Source organism: Balaenoptera ricei, chromosome 1, assembly GCF_028023285.1.
Source record: "Balaenoptera ricei isolate mBalRic1 chromosome 1, mBalRic1.hap2, whole genome shotgun sequence".
Classification (NCBI taxonomy): domain Eukaryota; kingdom Metazoa; phylum Chordata; class Mammalia; order Artiodactyla; family Balaenopteridae; genus Balaenoptera; species Balaenoptera ricei.
The window spans coordinates 117615148-117630953 of record NC_082639.1 but is presented as its reverse complement, the minus strand read 5'-3'; the positions used below and the strand labels follow the sequence as shown (position 1 = coordinate 117630953).

General features: G+C 42.4%; 1 protein-coding gene across 1 annotated transcript; it reads left to right on the top strand.

The window, feature by feature from the left end:
- Positions 1–479: 479 nt before the first annotated feature.
- CD48 (CD48 molecule) lies at positions 480–14605 on the top strand. The gene is made up of 4 exons (XM_059902793.1): positions 480–625; positions 8905–9198; positions 11591–11848; positions 14351–14605. Exons 1-4 carry the CDS (start codon positions 544–546, stop codon positions 14428–14430), a joined length of 714 nt encoding a protein of 237 aa, XP_059758776.1. The 5' UTR covers positions 480–543; the 3' UTR covers positions 14431–14605.
- The last annotated feature ends 1201 nt before the right edge of the window (positions 14606–15806 follow it).

Sequence of the window (15806 nt, the reverse complement as noted above, 5' to 3'; positions counted from 1 at the left end):
CATAAGGGAGGAAGAGCCTGGGGGTGAGAGACCAGTATTCAAACTGTGTAGATCTGATTTCCCACACTTTGTGCTCTCAACCTACCCACACATGATCTACTCCTCACATGATTTAAAGTTGGCTCAGACCAGAAATCCCCTTGGGTGGGTACCTGCAAATTTTAGCCTCTGGATTAATCAGGGTGATTCCTAACTGGGAAACCAAAAGCAGATATTCTCTATCAGGGGTCTTTAATCTTTTCTGAGCACTGACATCTCTGAAAACCAGTAGAAGCTATGGATCCTCTCACCAGAAAACAAAACTAACACACATTCAAACAAAATGGTTCGTTTCCGTTGTGCTCTCATTAAAAAAAAAAAAAAAAAAAAAAAGGGGTTTCCTGTTTTTGGTGCCCAGGCCCCACCCACGAGTTGCTGGATGGAGAGAAGAATTCAGTGCTTTTTTTCTCTAATCTTAAGACACGAGTTCAAGAGAGTCCTCGGTCCCTTCCTAGCTTGGTTCTGGCCTGTCTCCAGAGTTCCTGGGAAGTTCTGGAGAGTAGCATGTGCTCCAGAAGGTGGGAACTGTCTCTGGCTCTGGAACTTCTACTGCTGCCTCATTTGTTCCTGGCAACCAGCGTACAAGGTACTTTCCACAAATTGTCTGCCTCTAATTGTGCACTGAAAGCCCTGTCAGACGGAAAAGGGAATATGGGGTGTGGCTCCACCTGGAAGTGGATAGGGGGTCCGGGCAGCAGTGGTAAATTGGGGAGCCTTCCTTAGCCTGGAGAATCAGACTCCATCTCTTTCCCCAAGGGGCCGTGACAAAATTAGGACCTTGGTGAGATGGGGATGTAGGCCTCTCATATTTAGTGCTGTGGTTTGTCCTCTGTAAAGTCTCCTTGCATTGTGAATAACAGGAAGCTACTCTGATAGCCGCCACATTTTATGCTCAGGTGTGTTGTGCTCCTTGAGGCATTCTTTGAGACCTTTGTCTTTGCAAGGAGTTGTGTCATGAGCAAAGGTAAATGATGCTGTCATTGTCCCAGAGAGAGACAAAACTGTGGGAAAGGAAACTTGTCTAGGGTCTCTGAGTGAGAGTCTGAGCAGAGAACTCAGTATCAGAGGAACCTCCAAACATCTGATTAAGAGTTCAGGTTCGTTCTTCTGCCATGGGCTTGTTCTGGTCCCCTCGTGTGCTAATTTTCCTTTCCCTGTTGCAGCTGCCCAGCCCTCCAGAACCTGTCTGAGAATTGAGAGCTAAGTTATTGTCTTTCTCACTATTCCCCCTAATAAATACTCAGGTCTTTTTCATTTGAGGGGCTTTAATGCTCACCACTATGGAAAAAAATGAGTAAAAGTGAATGTTCTTATGGGAAACAAATATAACATCATAGAATTATGACAGTATGTAACTTTTAGGGAGACGAGATAGCAATGCTTAAAGGAAACCTTGTTGGCCAATTATGCAAGGCCTCTCAGGGTGGTAATACATTGGATCTGGTTTATGACTGGTTTAGGAGAGGAAGAAATTTTTCTCTACCCTTCTAGGTTCTTCTGGCTGGTCTAAGAATTAAATTGACATGAGACATATTAACAAGAGAAAATCAGAGTTTAATATTGCGTACATGGGAGAAACCCAGAAAACCTGAGTAACTTGCCATAATGGCTGAAGTCCTCACCTTAAATATCATCCTCAGCTAAAGACAAAAGAGGATGTTGAAGGTGACAGTTCTGGGAGGTTATCAGGAAGAGCACAGTAAACAAGGGTAAGGTTGTTAGGCAGATTTAAGTTAGCGCCTTCTCCAGTGATACGAGTTTCTAGAGATTTGGTCTCCCTCTCTGTCCTCTTCCGGTACAGGGAGGGAGATACCCTTACAAATGAAAATTTCCCTTACAAATATAAATGTTTCTTACAAAAGGGTAACTCCTACATGGTTTTCAGAATGTTTACCACGTCTTCTCTTTCTTTAGAAAATAACCAGCTTAAAACAATTAATATGCCAAAGAAACATATATTAGGGTGGCAAATTCTGCTCCCTTAGGCTGTATGAGCCTAGAGACATGATGTCTTCAGGGCACTCGTGGCTGTGTGGGCTCCATGGGACTGACTGTACTCATAGGACACTGATATGACCTTGGGAGTGGGGACTGGCCTGAAGTATTCATCCCATTGTTGGGAAAGATAAAGATGCCAAGAGAACTGGAATATTTCAGGACTTTTCTAGACTTAGGTCAATGTGTCTAAATCTTTTTATGTCTAGATTATGCCTACAGATGGTCCTTTTATCCCCAATTTATGACCCCCTCACCCCATAACCACATTTCATCTAAATTTAACTTTGCTGTTTGCCTTGAAGGAGGTTCTGTCTCTCTTACCTCTAGGTCTATATAAATGCCTTTCCTTCTGCCTAAAATTTCCTTCACTCTCTTCTCTCCAGCTCCTCCCTTAGCATTCCATTTTCATGTGACTTCCTCCTGGAAACCTCAGGCTCCAGGTTATGGTTGGTGAACTGCTTGATTGTCTGTTTCCTTGAGCCCCGTGAGGACAGGGACCTTGTCCAGTGCTAAACCTGGCACAGTGCCTAGAACATGGCATGGGCTCAATAAATAATTATTAATCCTATGAATGAATGACATCAAAGGACTTCCTTTCAGGTTATCTGTCCAGATCTTCCTAGGGGTATAGTAATTCTCTCCTCCCCAGTAAGGGATGCTCTTGTGACGAAATTTAAGAAGTAGTTTTAAATCTTCTCCTTAATCCCTCCTCAGACTTGAGTTTCTCAGCTCTCTGACCTCAGGGCCCCCTCATCACTAGTAGGCATCTTCCCTGTCTCCCTTCAGTACAACAGAGTGTGGTGGAAACAGCTTGAACTGGGAATCAGAAGACCTATGTTCTGTGTTCCATGCCATGGGACTTTCTATAAATTGTGAAAGCTTCCTGAGCCTCAATTTTCTCCACTCTGTTATGGGTATAACAATATGCTCACCATTTTTTCAAGGGGTTATTGTTAAGATCAAAAGAAATAAAGAATGTGAAATTGCTCTGTGATTGTGACCACATACAATTTGAGGTAGATAAGAGCTGAGAAGAACATAAGGAAACTCCAAAGCCCAACACGCTCTCCTGAGCCACAGACCTGAATTTCTAACTGCTTTTAAAACATCTCCAGACTCTCCAAACACATTTCCATAATCTAACTCCCCATCTTTGTTCCAGCTATCTACTGCTGCATAACAAGCCACCACAACACTGGGACTTCCTCACCTTCCATTTAGTCATTGCAATCTGGCCGATTAAACTCATTAGACTTCCCATCTCAGGAAATGGCACTCTCTCTGTTCATCTTGTCCCCCATGACACACATCTGGAATCTTGATATCTATTGACAAATTACTTCCTTGAAAGGTTTGTACAGGTTTGTTAAATATTTGATCTCATTAGAGAGCTCCAGGTAACTCTATATCAATATCTTTAAGACTCATCTCTTTCAGTTCTTCAAAGTTTTACTAGAAATCACATGACTTGTTTTTAGAGTAATCAGAATTTCTCCTTTAGGACCTCTTTCTCCTTCCTGGGTAGACTCTTTTTGTATGAAATTACAACTTCCTTTGATCTGATTTTTCCCCCTGTTTTAGTTTTGCTTCTCTACAGACAAAAAAACATGGTTAAGCACAGGAAAGATCTGCTTCATTTTCTGTTATAAACTACAGGTAAACACCGTTACTTTATCCTAAGCATCCACACACATAACCAACTACTTCTTCTTGATAGAATTAAATCAAAATAGTACTTTTCTTTAAGTAGTTTTCTACTTCTAAAACATGGAATTGTTAGGAAGGCAAATCAAGATTTTTTCAATTTACTTTAAAAATTGAAAAAATACATAAATATATTATACATAAGAAAAATATAAGTGAATCTATCTATCTGAATTTATTAGACAATCCTCTGTAACAGACTAAACCACCACCTTGATATCCTAAATTGTACTACAATGGCTGGGCATTAATTTTTGCAATCTATATCAGTAATATTAATGCATCTTTCTTCAACTTGTGATTGGATTAAAGAATGCTTCTAGAAGACTAGAATATTTTTTGTTCCCTTTTTTTATGGTTAATCAAGCATTCTTTCTACTGTTTCTATCTTTAGGTTCATGTTGCTTTTTAAGCCTACCCTTTCATTAGATATTTCATAACAAAACTCACATTTCTTTTATTAAATTAATTTTTATTTTATGTTGGAGTGTAGTTGATTTACAATATTGTGTTAGTTTCAGGTGTACAGCAAAGTGATTCATTTATACGTAAACATATATTCATTCTTTTTCAGATTCTTTTCCCCAAACTCACTTTTCCTTTGCTATTCTCAGGCATGAGTCTCAGCCCATGAGAGGTTGCTGGGTTTATATTTCAAGGTTTCCCTTAGCTGCTTTTTATTGATTTGTTGATACTGAAACCATGAATGCTCTACTCAACACTCTTTTATGTTGTTCCTTTTGAGAGTTTCTGGGCAGCTTCTCCATTGCTCCTCTGCTGTCTATGTCCTAATAGTCATCTTTTATTCATTTATTCAGGACCCAACCATAAGACAGGGCTGCTGCACTGTCCCAGTTTGGGCACATTATGATACTTAAGAAACACTGTTCATTGGTCATAAGTAATTAAATAGTAACTCCAATTTCTACTTGAAGTCTCTCAAAGGATGTTAAAGGGAATCCAATTTATAAGCTATAGTAATACTTCTACCATATCCTCTCCTGTCCTCTTCAGTCTTCTCAAACCATCCCACTCATGTGCTGCCCAGAGATTCTCACTCTTCTGAGCCTTAATACTATAGCTCCCCGATTTCCTAAACCAACCTGAGTGGCCCCTGTTTATCTTCTCCTTTCCTCTCTGCCTTTTCAGTCCAAACCAATCTTAAGAAGTAAGCAAAAAAAAAAAGCTAAGTGGCAGTAAAAATAAGAAAAATGTGACTAGTAGGGGGTCATGAGGAGATGACTGGGAACACTTATGTATGCATTTGTGTCCCTGCCATTCATTCATTCATTCATTCTTTCATTCTATACTAAACAACAAATGTGAGCCAAGTATTGTGGGGATTCAAAATTGAGTAAGACATGGTTTTTGCCTTTGAGAAGTTCACAATCTTAGTGACTATGTGTCTGTTATAGTTTCTCCCTCCTCCTCACACTTTAGTTTGAAGTTCTTTTGAGCATGTTGGGGATACCCTGGACAAACAAGATCTCATTGTTATAAAGCAGACTCCATTCTCACAAGGAGAAATGATGTGTATTATAACTGGGTCTGGATCATGACTTGAGTCTATATGCTCTGTATTCTTCATTCCTCATTGGGTTCATCTTCATTCCTCCTTCCCCAAGGAAGCTTCAGGTAAGTTCTCTGGTCTTACCATGTTGCTGGGGCCTCTTTCTTATCATCACATGTCCTAGCCAAAGACTTGGTTTTGTTTTTCTTTTGTGCATGCTCATGTCTTTTACTTTTAGACCTAGCCTGCAAGTGAAAGCTTCTTCAGGAGCTGCTACAGTTTTTTGGATTTTTGGCCCCTACTTCAACATTCTTCACTCTTCCAGATTCACATATAGGCATTCATTCCTAAAAAATATATCATTAGTCTAGTCCTTATTTTACCACTGTTTTGGTACAATAAAGTAAGTTCAACAGGCAGTTGTTAAACATCTCAATACTTAATGCATAGTACTAGATGTTATGGATACAAAATTAACGTAGGTAATAATAATAAAACAATACATGACATTTATTGAATACTTACTAATCTTCCAAGTATTATTCTACGTACTTTATGTGTATTGATTATTTGTATTAATTTAATTGTATTCTAAGCATTTATTTGTGTAACTCTGGGTCAGGGTTCTTTAGAGAAAAAGAACCAATAGGATATATATAAATATATAGAAAGAGATTTATTATGAGGCCCATGCAGTTATGGAAGCATAACCCATATTATGTACTTCTTTGGAGAAGTCCCATGATCTGCCATCTGCAAGATGGAGGCCAGGAAAGCTACAGGTGTAGTTCCAGTACAAATCCACAGGCCTGAGAATATATAGACTCATGATTTGAGTCTATTTGCTCAGTGTCCTTCATTCTCAGTGGACTCATCTTCATTCAACCTTCCACAAAGAGGCTTCAGGGAGCCAATGGTCTAATTCCTAGTCCAAGTCCTAAGGTCCAAGGACCAGGAACACTGATGTCCAAGGGTAGGAGAAGATGGATATCCCAGCTCAAAGTAGAGAGCAAATTTGCCTTTTTTTCTGCCTTTTTGTCCTATTCTGGTCCTCAATAGATTGGATGATGTTCACACACATTGGTGAGGGTGATCTTCTTACTCAGTTTACTGATTCAAATGCTAATCTCTTCCAGAAAAACCCTTCTAGATGATCCAGAAATAATGTTTTACCAGCTCTCTGGGCATCCTTTAACTCAGTAAACTTGACACATGAACTTCACCTTCACAAACTCTGTAAGATAAATACTAAAACAAAGGCAGAGAGGCTAGGTAAAATGCTCAAGGTTATACATCTAGTAAGTGGGCTAGGATTTAAATAGTCTAATTCTAGAGCCCATGATCTTTTTTTTTTCTTTTTGAATTGTATTTATTTATTTATTTATTTTTGGCTGTATTGGGTCTTTGTTGCTGCACGCAGGCTTTCTCTAGTTGTGGCGAGCTGGGGATACTCTTCGTTGCAGTGTACAGTCTTCTCATTTCAGTGGCTTCTCTTGTTGTGGAGCACGGGCTCTAGGCACGTGGGCTTCAGCAGTTGTGGCATGCAGGCTCAGTAGTTGTGGCTCGTGGGCTCTAGAGCACAGGCTCAGTAGTTGTGGCACACGGGCTTAGTTGCTCCGCGGCATGTGGGATCTTCCTGGGCCAGGGCTCGAACCCGTGTCCCCTGCATTGGCAGGCAGATTCCTAACCACTGCACCACCAGGGAAGTCCCCAGAGCCCATGATCTTAACCATTATACTACAATGGAGAATGAGTTAAACTCATGAGATTCGTTTTTTGTCCGTAGGAAGCATGTGGTCTGGTGATAAAGGCAAGTAATAGACATTAAATGGATCACTTTAATATGCTATGAGTTCTAAGATATAGACATGCACAGGATATTGTAGCTTTCCTTCCTCCTTCCTTCACCACCTATGTGTAATGATTCAAAAAAAGCCATCCTGGTGGTTGGCTGTGACTTCTCAGTGAGAAATAAAGTGGTTAATTGTGGGTTGTGCTATCTTCCTAAGCATATGTCTGAGACTTGTTGGAGAGTCTACCAAGGATGACCTAGGCCAGCAGTTCTCAACCAGAATGAAGACAGGAAGATTTTTCCTCCCAGGGGGCATTTGGCATTGTCTGGAGATATTTTTGATGGTCACAACTGGAATGATGCTACTGGCATCTAGTGGGCAGAGGTCAGGGAGGCTGCTAAATATCCTACAATGCACAAGGACAGCCCTTCACAACAAGGAATTCTCTGGTCCAAAAAGTCAATAATGCCAAGGTTGAAAAACACTGACCTAGGCTGTCTATTGTCACCACTTTTATTAATTCACATGGAAACAAGTAACAGAATGAGAACGAATCTAGAATATGTGTCTAGTAATTTTAAAATCTTGAAGAGAAAGTATGCTCCTGAAGAGGCTGTATGGTCCAAGAGGCCAGAGACTCTGCATTGCTGATGTCAGAGCCTAGAACAGGACCTGGCACATAGTCATTGTTCAAATACTGTTGGTTGGACTGAACTGATTATGTCACAGAGATTATAAAATATGGAATGGATCAATCAGAAACAGTGTGGAAATAAATGTCTGTGTGTGTCTGTGAACGCACCAGGCATACATTAAATGCTCCATAACTGGTTGTTGAATGGATAGATGGATGGTTGGAAGGATTAGTGACTAGGAACTTGAAAGACCTGGGAACACAGGCATTTTGAATCTTTATTGAAAAGAATGTTTTTGGAAATGATAGACATGTGGAAATTAAATAGGTATAGATACGATGTTAAACAATATGAAGTTTTGTGTGACAGTATATGAGGTAAGAGCGATATAGATCATATTTCTTCTTTCCTCTACCATTAGCTTTTTTCTACTGCTCTTTCTCAGCCTATACATTTACACTTAGTTTTCCTCCCTCCACAGAGAGTGTTAGCAGACCTCCCTTCATCTTATGTCTTCTGGCTATCACCTTTTCTTTCTCCTTGCATTCAAGAAACCAGGTTTTTTAGAACTGAGGCTTATACAATTTGGGGTGCCCTCATGAGAAAGAGAACAGAACTGTAAATACAAATAGGAAAAAAAAATGAATGTAGTTAGAATGAGAAAAGAAAGCCCAGTGTATCACAAGTTTTTTTTAAAAGCTGACAAATACAAAAATCACAAAAGCCAGAAAAATAGCACAATATTTTTATTAATAAAATGCTTTCACTCTCCTATAATACTTTGCCACTGACTAACTCTGGTTCCCTTTCATTTCAAACCTTGTTTCTCCTTTACTTCTTACCTACTGCTGGAGAACTAAATTGAACCACAAGGAACACAAACACAGAGAGGAGACGTGACTCGTCATCATTTTATTTGAAAATGTCCTGTTATGAGAGTAAGGGAGAGAGCCAGGTCTGGCTCAGTGTCCTTTTTCTTTCTTGTCTAGGGCAGAATTAGACGGATTATAAGCACACCTCCTGTCCTCATGCCCACTTCTCAAGCTCTAACTATCATTGAATTCCTGATCAGTGGTCAGGCCCTCTGATAAAGATCATACTCACTGCTCCCAAGCAAAAGTCTCTTCCTTCTTCTTTGTTCCACCAGCCCAGGCCAAAGCCTGGGCCACTGGGCAGCTCTGCCTTCTCTAAAATGGGTCTCACTCACTCTGACTCTCATTGGCAGATTATTCAAAATATGCCGTCTCCGGCAGCAACGTGAGTCTGCCAATCTCCAGTTTGCCGAGGAACTACAAATCACTCACCTGGTTTTATACTGCTGACCAGAAGATTGTAGAATGGGAATCCGGTCAGCTTAAATACTTCAATACTAAACTTAAGGACAAGGCCAGGCTTGATCTTCAAAGTGGCACACTGCACATCGATAACGTCCAGAAGGAGGACAGCAGCACTTACCTCCTGATGGTGCTGAAGGACACTGGGGATGAGGACGAATGGAAGATCTCACTGGTGGTGCTTGGTGAGTTCGGGGAACCAAGCAGCAAGTCCCCACTCTAGGGCCCTGGACGGACCACTGGGAGGGGACTCTCCCTGGGCGGGGGGAAACCTCAGGATAGGCTTAATTCATTTCTCCTGGAGCCAGTTCCACTTGGAAGTGAGGCTGGGCCAGCCAGACTCAAAGTAGATTACTCTGGGACATTTAAAACCTCTTCTGACATTAAGGAGTCTAAGATTTGAAGATAAAGAAAACAGTAAGGATGGTTTCCTCGCTATTCTCTTCATGCTCTCCTGTGATCAACCCAAATCAGTTCTGAGCTCTTCTTAATAACATAACTGAACAAAGACTTCATCAAACATAAGGAAAAAGATAGAAGAGATAAAGAATTGGGCAAGAGCTGTTCAAGAGTGTTTTTACCTTTCAGAATGGTTGGGACAAAAACTTCCACTCCTAGCGCCAGCCTAACCAGTATATGTGAAGTAAGGGCTTGAACATTATACTTGGAGTCAGACAGACCTGGGTTTAAAACCCTGGTCAGTAACTTACTATCTGTGTGAACTTGGAGAAAGATCTTGCCATCTCTGCCCCATTAGGTAAGATTCTGTTGATGGCAAGTGATGGAGACCAATTTGATGTACCTTTAGCAAAAAAGGAGAATTTCTTTGAAAAAAAGAAAACTAGGACTATTTAAAGCAATGCAAGGAGTTTAGTAGAGTCAAGAAGAGCTGAAGGGGAGGAAGAACGGTCTAAGAGGCTAAAATCCCCTGCTCACTCACTTCCTCCATGTCATATGGCCTGAAAATTCAAGACGTACTGGGAACAGGAAAGATTCAAAGGCTTTTACAGTGGTTTTAAAAAAAAAAACCCCAAATTTATATCATTTACCAAATTCTGTGGTAAATACTCCCACCACAGCCACCTCCAAACTGCTAACGGTTTCACAACCAACTTGCAACATTTCTGCATATCTTAAAATCCACAAACTGGCTTGGCTTTAGCACACTTGCCTAGGGATAAGACCCTGAGGATGCGATTAGCAGAAGAATCATCCTTCAGTCCAGCCCAGGAATTTCTGACAGCTCAAAGGGGGCCTCTTGGAGCCAGGCTGCCCTAGCTGGCTCTGTCCACAAAGTGCTCAGGGCTGTGCTGCTTACCATGGGAAATGAGGAAGGTATGCAAGACTTGAGGCCAGACCACAGGAAATGATGAAAAACAGTATGAAGATTGCTCATATAAAGTATGCAGGAGGAGTCCAGCAATCTGATAGGGTTTCATGGAGGAGATGGATCTAGAGTTCAGGAGGTCAGATGGCAGAGTCTCCATTGCCCCTCACAGACATACAACCCAGAGGCCAGCACTGATTGGGTCAATTCTCTGCCACATTTTAATCCTCTGACATCTGAGCTGCATTGATTCTGTAAGTGTTTTACCCTTGACCAGAAGGAAAAGACCCCAGAGGATTTCAAGTAAAGCAATCCTAGTCAAGGAAGGAGCAGATGATGGGATTACCTCTCAACCAGTCTGGCTGCAGGATGACAGCAGTGATGACGCTGTGACCTCCAGCATGCATGTAACGCTTACACCCTGCAAAAGCACTTCCTCATGGACCATGACATTGTATCTTACTAACATTGTGCTGTGAAGCAGTCATCTTACATGCAAGAAGGAAGTTCAAGGGGTTAGTTATCTTGCCTAATGTCACTCTACCAGGGCCAAGTCCAGGACCCAGGCTGGTCTCACTGTAAAGCAAGTGTTATGTCTTTTCTATCGCATAACTGATTCATCCATCCATCCATCCATCCACCTATCCCTTTCATCAGATACTTATAGAATACCTGCTCTGTGGCTGGCACTGAGATACCAAAGTTAACTGATGCAGTGCTGTTCATCACTACTGATTTTTGCTGGGAATTCCATGAGGTTCTTCTCTGTAGTTCTGCCAGCGTCCAGGAAAGGTATAGGGTGATATCTCTTACCCCAGGACTCTTGCTGAATCTGAGCCCAAGAACTCTTGAAGGACTGATAGGCCAAGGTGCCAAGTGTGGGCCATTGCTAGAGAAGGGGCCCTGAGCAGCTCAGACAGTTGGGATATCAAGTCCAACCCTGCTGATCTCTATGCTAAACCTCTGCTGTTCTTTCTGGCCCACAGACGGTCATAACCCCATTTTTGTTTCTGGGTGCATGGCTCCCCCTTCTGGATCCAGCTTAGCTTCACTCCAAGGAGTAGCTGTTTCAGTCGGAAGCCTCCAGAGGTCAAAGCTGCTCACTGGCTCCCTCTGCAGGGGCCTCCTCTCCATGACTGCTCCTGCAGCCCTCTGGGGCTCCCTTTGTACTTTGTTGGCTAAACCCTCCCAGCATAAAGGTTTCATAAATGCATAAACCCATTGTCTCATCTTAACGTATTCATTTTTAGACCCTGTACCAAAGCCTGACATAAAAGTCAAGAAGACACAGGAAGTGAACAAGTGTAACCTAACCCTGTCCTGTGTGACCCAGGACCAGCCTGTAAACTACACCTGGTATGCAGAGTCCCTTCCAAAAGAGTTCCAGAGCAGTGTGCTTGAAGTGACCCATGCACCACAAAACTACTCCAGGTCTTACACCTGCCAAGTCAGCAATCCTGTGAGCAGCCAAAATGAGACAGTCAACTTCACTTCACCCTGTGTACAGGGTAAGAGATACTGCCAGGGGACCTGAGGTGGGCACAGGGTAACTAGTCTTCTCTTGAAGGAAGAAAAGCGTGGAGATCTTATTCAGCCTCCTGGCACAGAAATTAGTGGAGAATCCCAAAGGCGTCTGTGAGGCATGGAAGACTTGGGTTCTCTAAGGTTTCACTGCCTTGCTGAGAGGGTTCACCGCCTCTCAGCAAGCTCACCTCGGCTTTGTGGAGCTCAGTGTCCTCATCTGCAAAGGGCAGTTGGCACAGGGGCTCTGATTTCCCCTTCTCCTGCCGTGCTCTAACAGTGCATGGTCCTGGAATCTGAGGCCAGTGTCCTTGCAGAATAATCTGAGATTTCAGGGTGAGCAGGGAGAAAAAGGGCAAGTAGGGGAACAGTCCAGACACTGTTGGGCAGCAACACAGAGACATTTCTGGTAGGCAGCAAAGGAAAAAAGGGCCAAGTGGACGAGCATGAGCGAGAACAAGTGGTGAACAGGAGATCCTGATCCTAAGGTAGAGACTTTCTGTTCTTCCCCAGGTGTATGCTCCTTGATGAAGTTGGAAAAGCAAACTCTGGGTTTCATGTTTCAGATTTCTCTGTCACCTGGGAGGATCCACTCATTAGAGCATCACTCCTGGTTCTCTCTCAAGCCTACACAGGTCCCATAGTGGGGTAGCTATGAGCATAGGTTTTGGAGCCAGTTACACCTGGGATTAATCCTGGGACTGTCACTTACCAGCTAAACAAGTTACTTAGCTTCTCCAAGTCATGTCCTTCTTTTTTTATTTTTACATCTTTATTGGAGTATAATTGCTTTACAATGTTGTGTTAGTTTCTGCTGTACAACAAAGTGAATCACTGTATGTATACATATATCCCCATATCCCCTCCCTCTTGAGCCTCCCTCCCACCCGCCCTATCCCACCTCTCTAGGTCATTGCAAAGCACCGAGCTAACCTCCCTGTGCTATGCTGCTGCCTCCCACTAGCTATCTATTTTACATTTGGTAGTGTATATCTGTCAGTGCTACTCTCTCACTTCATCCCAGCCTCCCCTTCCCCCACTGTGTCCTCAAGTCCGTCCTCTACGTCTGCGTCTCTATTCCTGCCCTGCCAGTAGGTCCATCAGTACCATTTTTCTAGATTCCATATATATGCATTAGCATAGGGTATTTTTCTCTTTCTGACTTACTTCACTCTGTATGAAGTCATGTCCTTCTTAAATAAGACAAAATAATAGTTCTTATCTCATACTGTTATAAGGATTAAATGAGACAATACAGATAACTACCTAGCACAGTATCTAACAAGTCCTCAGTGAATGGTAGTTAACTTAGGCCCAGTCTTTTTAATTCTAGAGACACTAGGGATTTGGGAACCACTTAATAAATTTGGATCACCATCTTCAGCATTCCAGGCCCTGTACTCTCCACACGCCTGAAATCATATCCCCAAGCCCTGGTGTACAAATCTCTCCAGAATAACTCATACCTGTGATGCCAACATTTACCTGAGATCCCTGTCATACCAAATCATCAGGGATCATGGCCCCTGGAGACATGGCTCTTTCATGGTCTTCCTGGACCCAGTCTACTCTGCCCACCTGTGCTGATTTCTTTACCTCTGCTCCCACACATGAGCTATGGAAGCTGTATGTTCAGTATTCTTCCCAACCTACTGATCATGTCTCTTCTAGTCTTTCCTGATATGCCCTGCTTTTCTGACACCATAGACCCAATATGACACTTTGGTGTCTGACCATAAGACCACCAGTTGGCTGGGTGGTTCTAGCACCACCTTTATATCACCACCATATCCTGAGATCCAGAAAAAGGAAGAGAAACAATCTCTGTCCTTTATAGAATGAAGGTGGCTGCTCATTCACAGAGAGGATGAAAGCAATAATACATCTATTTTTTGAAGGACTAAGCCCATCTTGTCACTTTTTAGCTATCCAAATTATCCTAGAAAAGTATCCCTAATTCTTCTACCCTAATTTATCAGGATCCTCTCCTCCCCTCCCCTGCCTTCCCCTTCTGTATCTCTTTATCTCCCTTTCTTTTTTTTTTCCTACCCCTTTTTTCCTCCTAGTTGGTACTGATGGTTAGTAGTGTAGAGAAACACGGAAAGGAAGTAATACTTCCTTCCCTAAAGGAAGGAAGCGCATAGCATCATATTATCAACTGCACCTGAAGCTCTGCCCTACTTAATGGCTGCCCAGTGTAGGAGAGTGATTCTTTCCCAGGTCCATAGATGTGCCAAGGTAAGCTTCAAGTACAGGACTCAGCTAAGCCAGTGATATTTAAGAGATTTCTGTACTCTTTATACTTTACATCTGGGAGTTTGAGCTTTGCTCAATCTGGGAAAAGGATGTCCCAGGAACACTGGGTCTGGATTCAGGGAGGAAACAGTTCCCCTGCTCTATAACCTCCCATGCCAATGTCAAGTACCCCTGCCCCTTCTCAACACATTAATCAAGACACCTAAATGTTTTGTGTTTTCTTGCTATTTCAGCCCCATCCTCTGGAGTAGCTTGGACTGCAACTTGGCTAGTGATCATGGTAACCACTGTTCTTGGTCTCCTATGGATCTGAGATAAGCTCTTCTAACTCAAGAGTGAAACTTCAAGAATGCAAGATCTTGCCCTCATCAGTAACCATACTATTAACCAGGACAGAAGTTCTGGCTATATAGGATGGGGGAAAGTACTGAGATGTCTACAAGGATTTTCAAATTAACTTTTTTAAACCATAGTAATATTTTATTTTATATCCTCTAGTTGTTTTTTAACATACATATACACATGCATTCTTCCCACCAAAAAATGGGCAAAATGTATTATGCAATGTTTTCTTGTTGGAATAAATATTTGATATGATTGTCAAAGTGGATTCCTAAAGTTGCCCCAAATTTGTTGGACAATGCCTGCTCCATTAGCCTAGACAAACTGGAACATGGAGATACAAAGGGGAACACCTGGGACCACTGCCTCCTGTGTGCCTACAGGGCTGGGAGGTAATTTGTTCTGTCTCTAACTCTTGCTTCCACATCCTTGCCAAACCTCCTGGGGTTCCAGCTCTCAAACTCCTCCCCCACTAAGTTCTGGTCTCCTTCTCAGTGGTTTGCCTTGTTCTAGCCTCTGTGAGGAACATACTTACTAGGTTTCCTGGGAATGTGAGGTCAGGCTTACTCCCCCAGAACTGAGTATGCAGCTTTTTTTTTTTTGCCCTGATTTTTTACATCTTTATTGGAGTATAATTGTTTTACAATGTTGTGTTAGTTTCTGCTGTATAACAAAGTGAATCAGCTCTATGTATACGTATATCCCCTCCCTCTTGAGCCTCCCTCCCACCCTCCCCATCCCAGCCCTCTAGGTGTCACAAAGCACTGAGCTGATCTCCCTGTGCTATGCGGCAGCTTCTCACTAGCTATCTATTTTACACAGGGCAGTGATATCTGTCAATGCTAGTCTCTCACTTCATTCCAGCCTCCCCTTCCCCTCCTGTGTCCACAAGTCCATTCTCTATGTCTGAGTCTCTATTCCAGCCCTGCCACTACATTCATCAGTACCATTTTTCTAGATTCCATATATATTGAGTATGCAGCTTTACCACATAAAGAGGGTCCTTCCCAAGCCTCTTATTGGGAGCTGAGTTTCCTCTCCTCCTCTTTTCACCATTGTTGCTGTGTGGGCAGCTCTTCAAGTCCTAGTTGTGTCCTGAGATCCAAAAAACCATCAAATCGACTAAATGCTGTCACCAGGGTCTTTCATTATAGGAAGGTAAGAGCTACCAGGCCCACCATTGACATAACACCTGGATTTTTTGCTGTATGTTCTCCTCCTCTAAGGTTCTCCATGGGCCTGAAGCTGAGAGGGTCACTAAAGGATGTGCTTCCCTTTCAATGAACTGTCCCACCACAGACCATTTTCTCTTTACACCAAATCAGCCTTACCTCCCCTTCCCCTCAT

What these genes read in the sequence shown, in the direction of transcription:
- CD48 (XM_059902793.1), top strand. Translation starts at nt 544, where the DNA reads ATGTGCTCCAGAAGGTGGGAACTGTCTCTGGCTCTGGAACTTCTACTG. An exon ending in GATCTCACTGGTGGTGCTTG is followed by an intron (nt 9,199 to 11,590) that starts GTGAGTTCGGGG and finishes ATTCATTTTTAG; the next exon opens with ACCCTGTACCAAAGCCTGAC. An exon ending in CACTTCACCCTGTGTACAGG is followed by an intron (nt 11,849 to 14,350) that starts GTAAGAGATACT and finishes TTGCTATTTCAG; the next exon opens with CCCCATCCTCTGGAGTAGCT.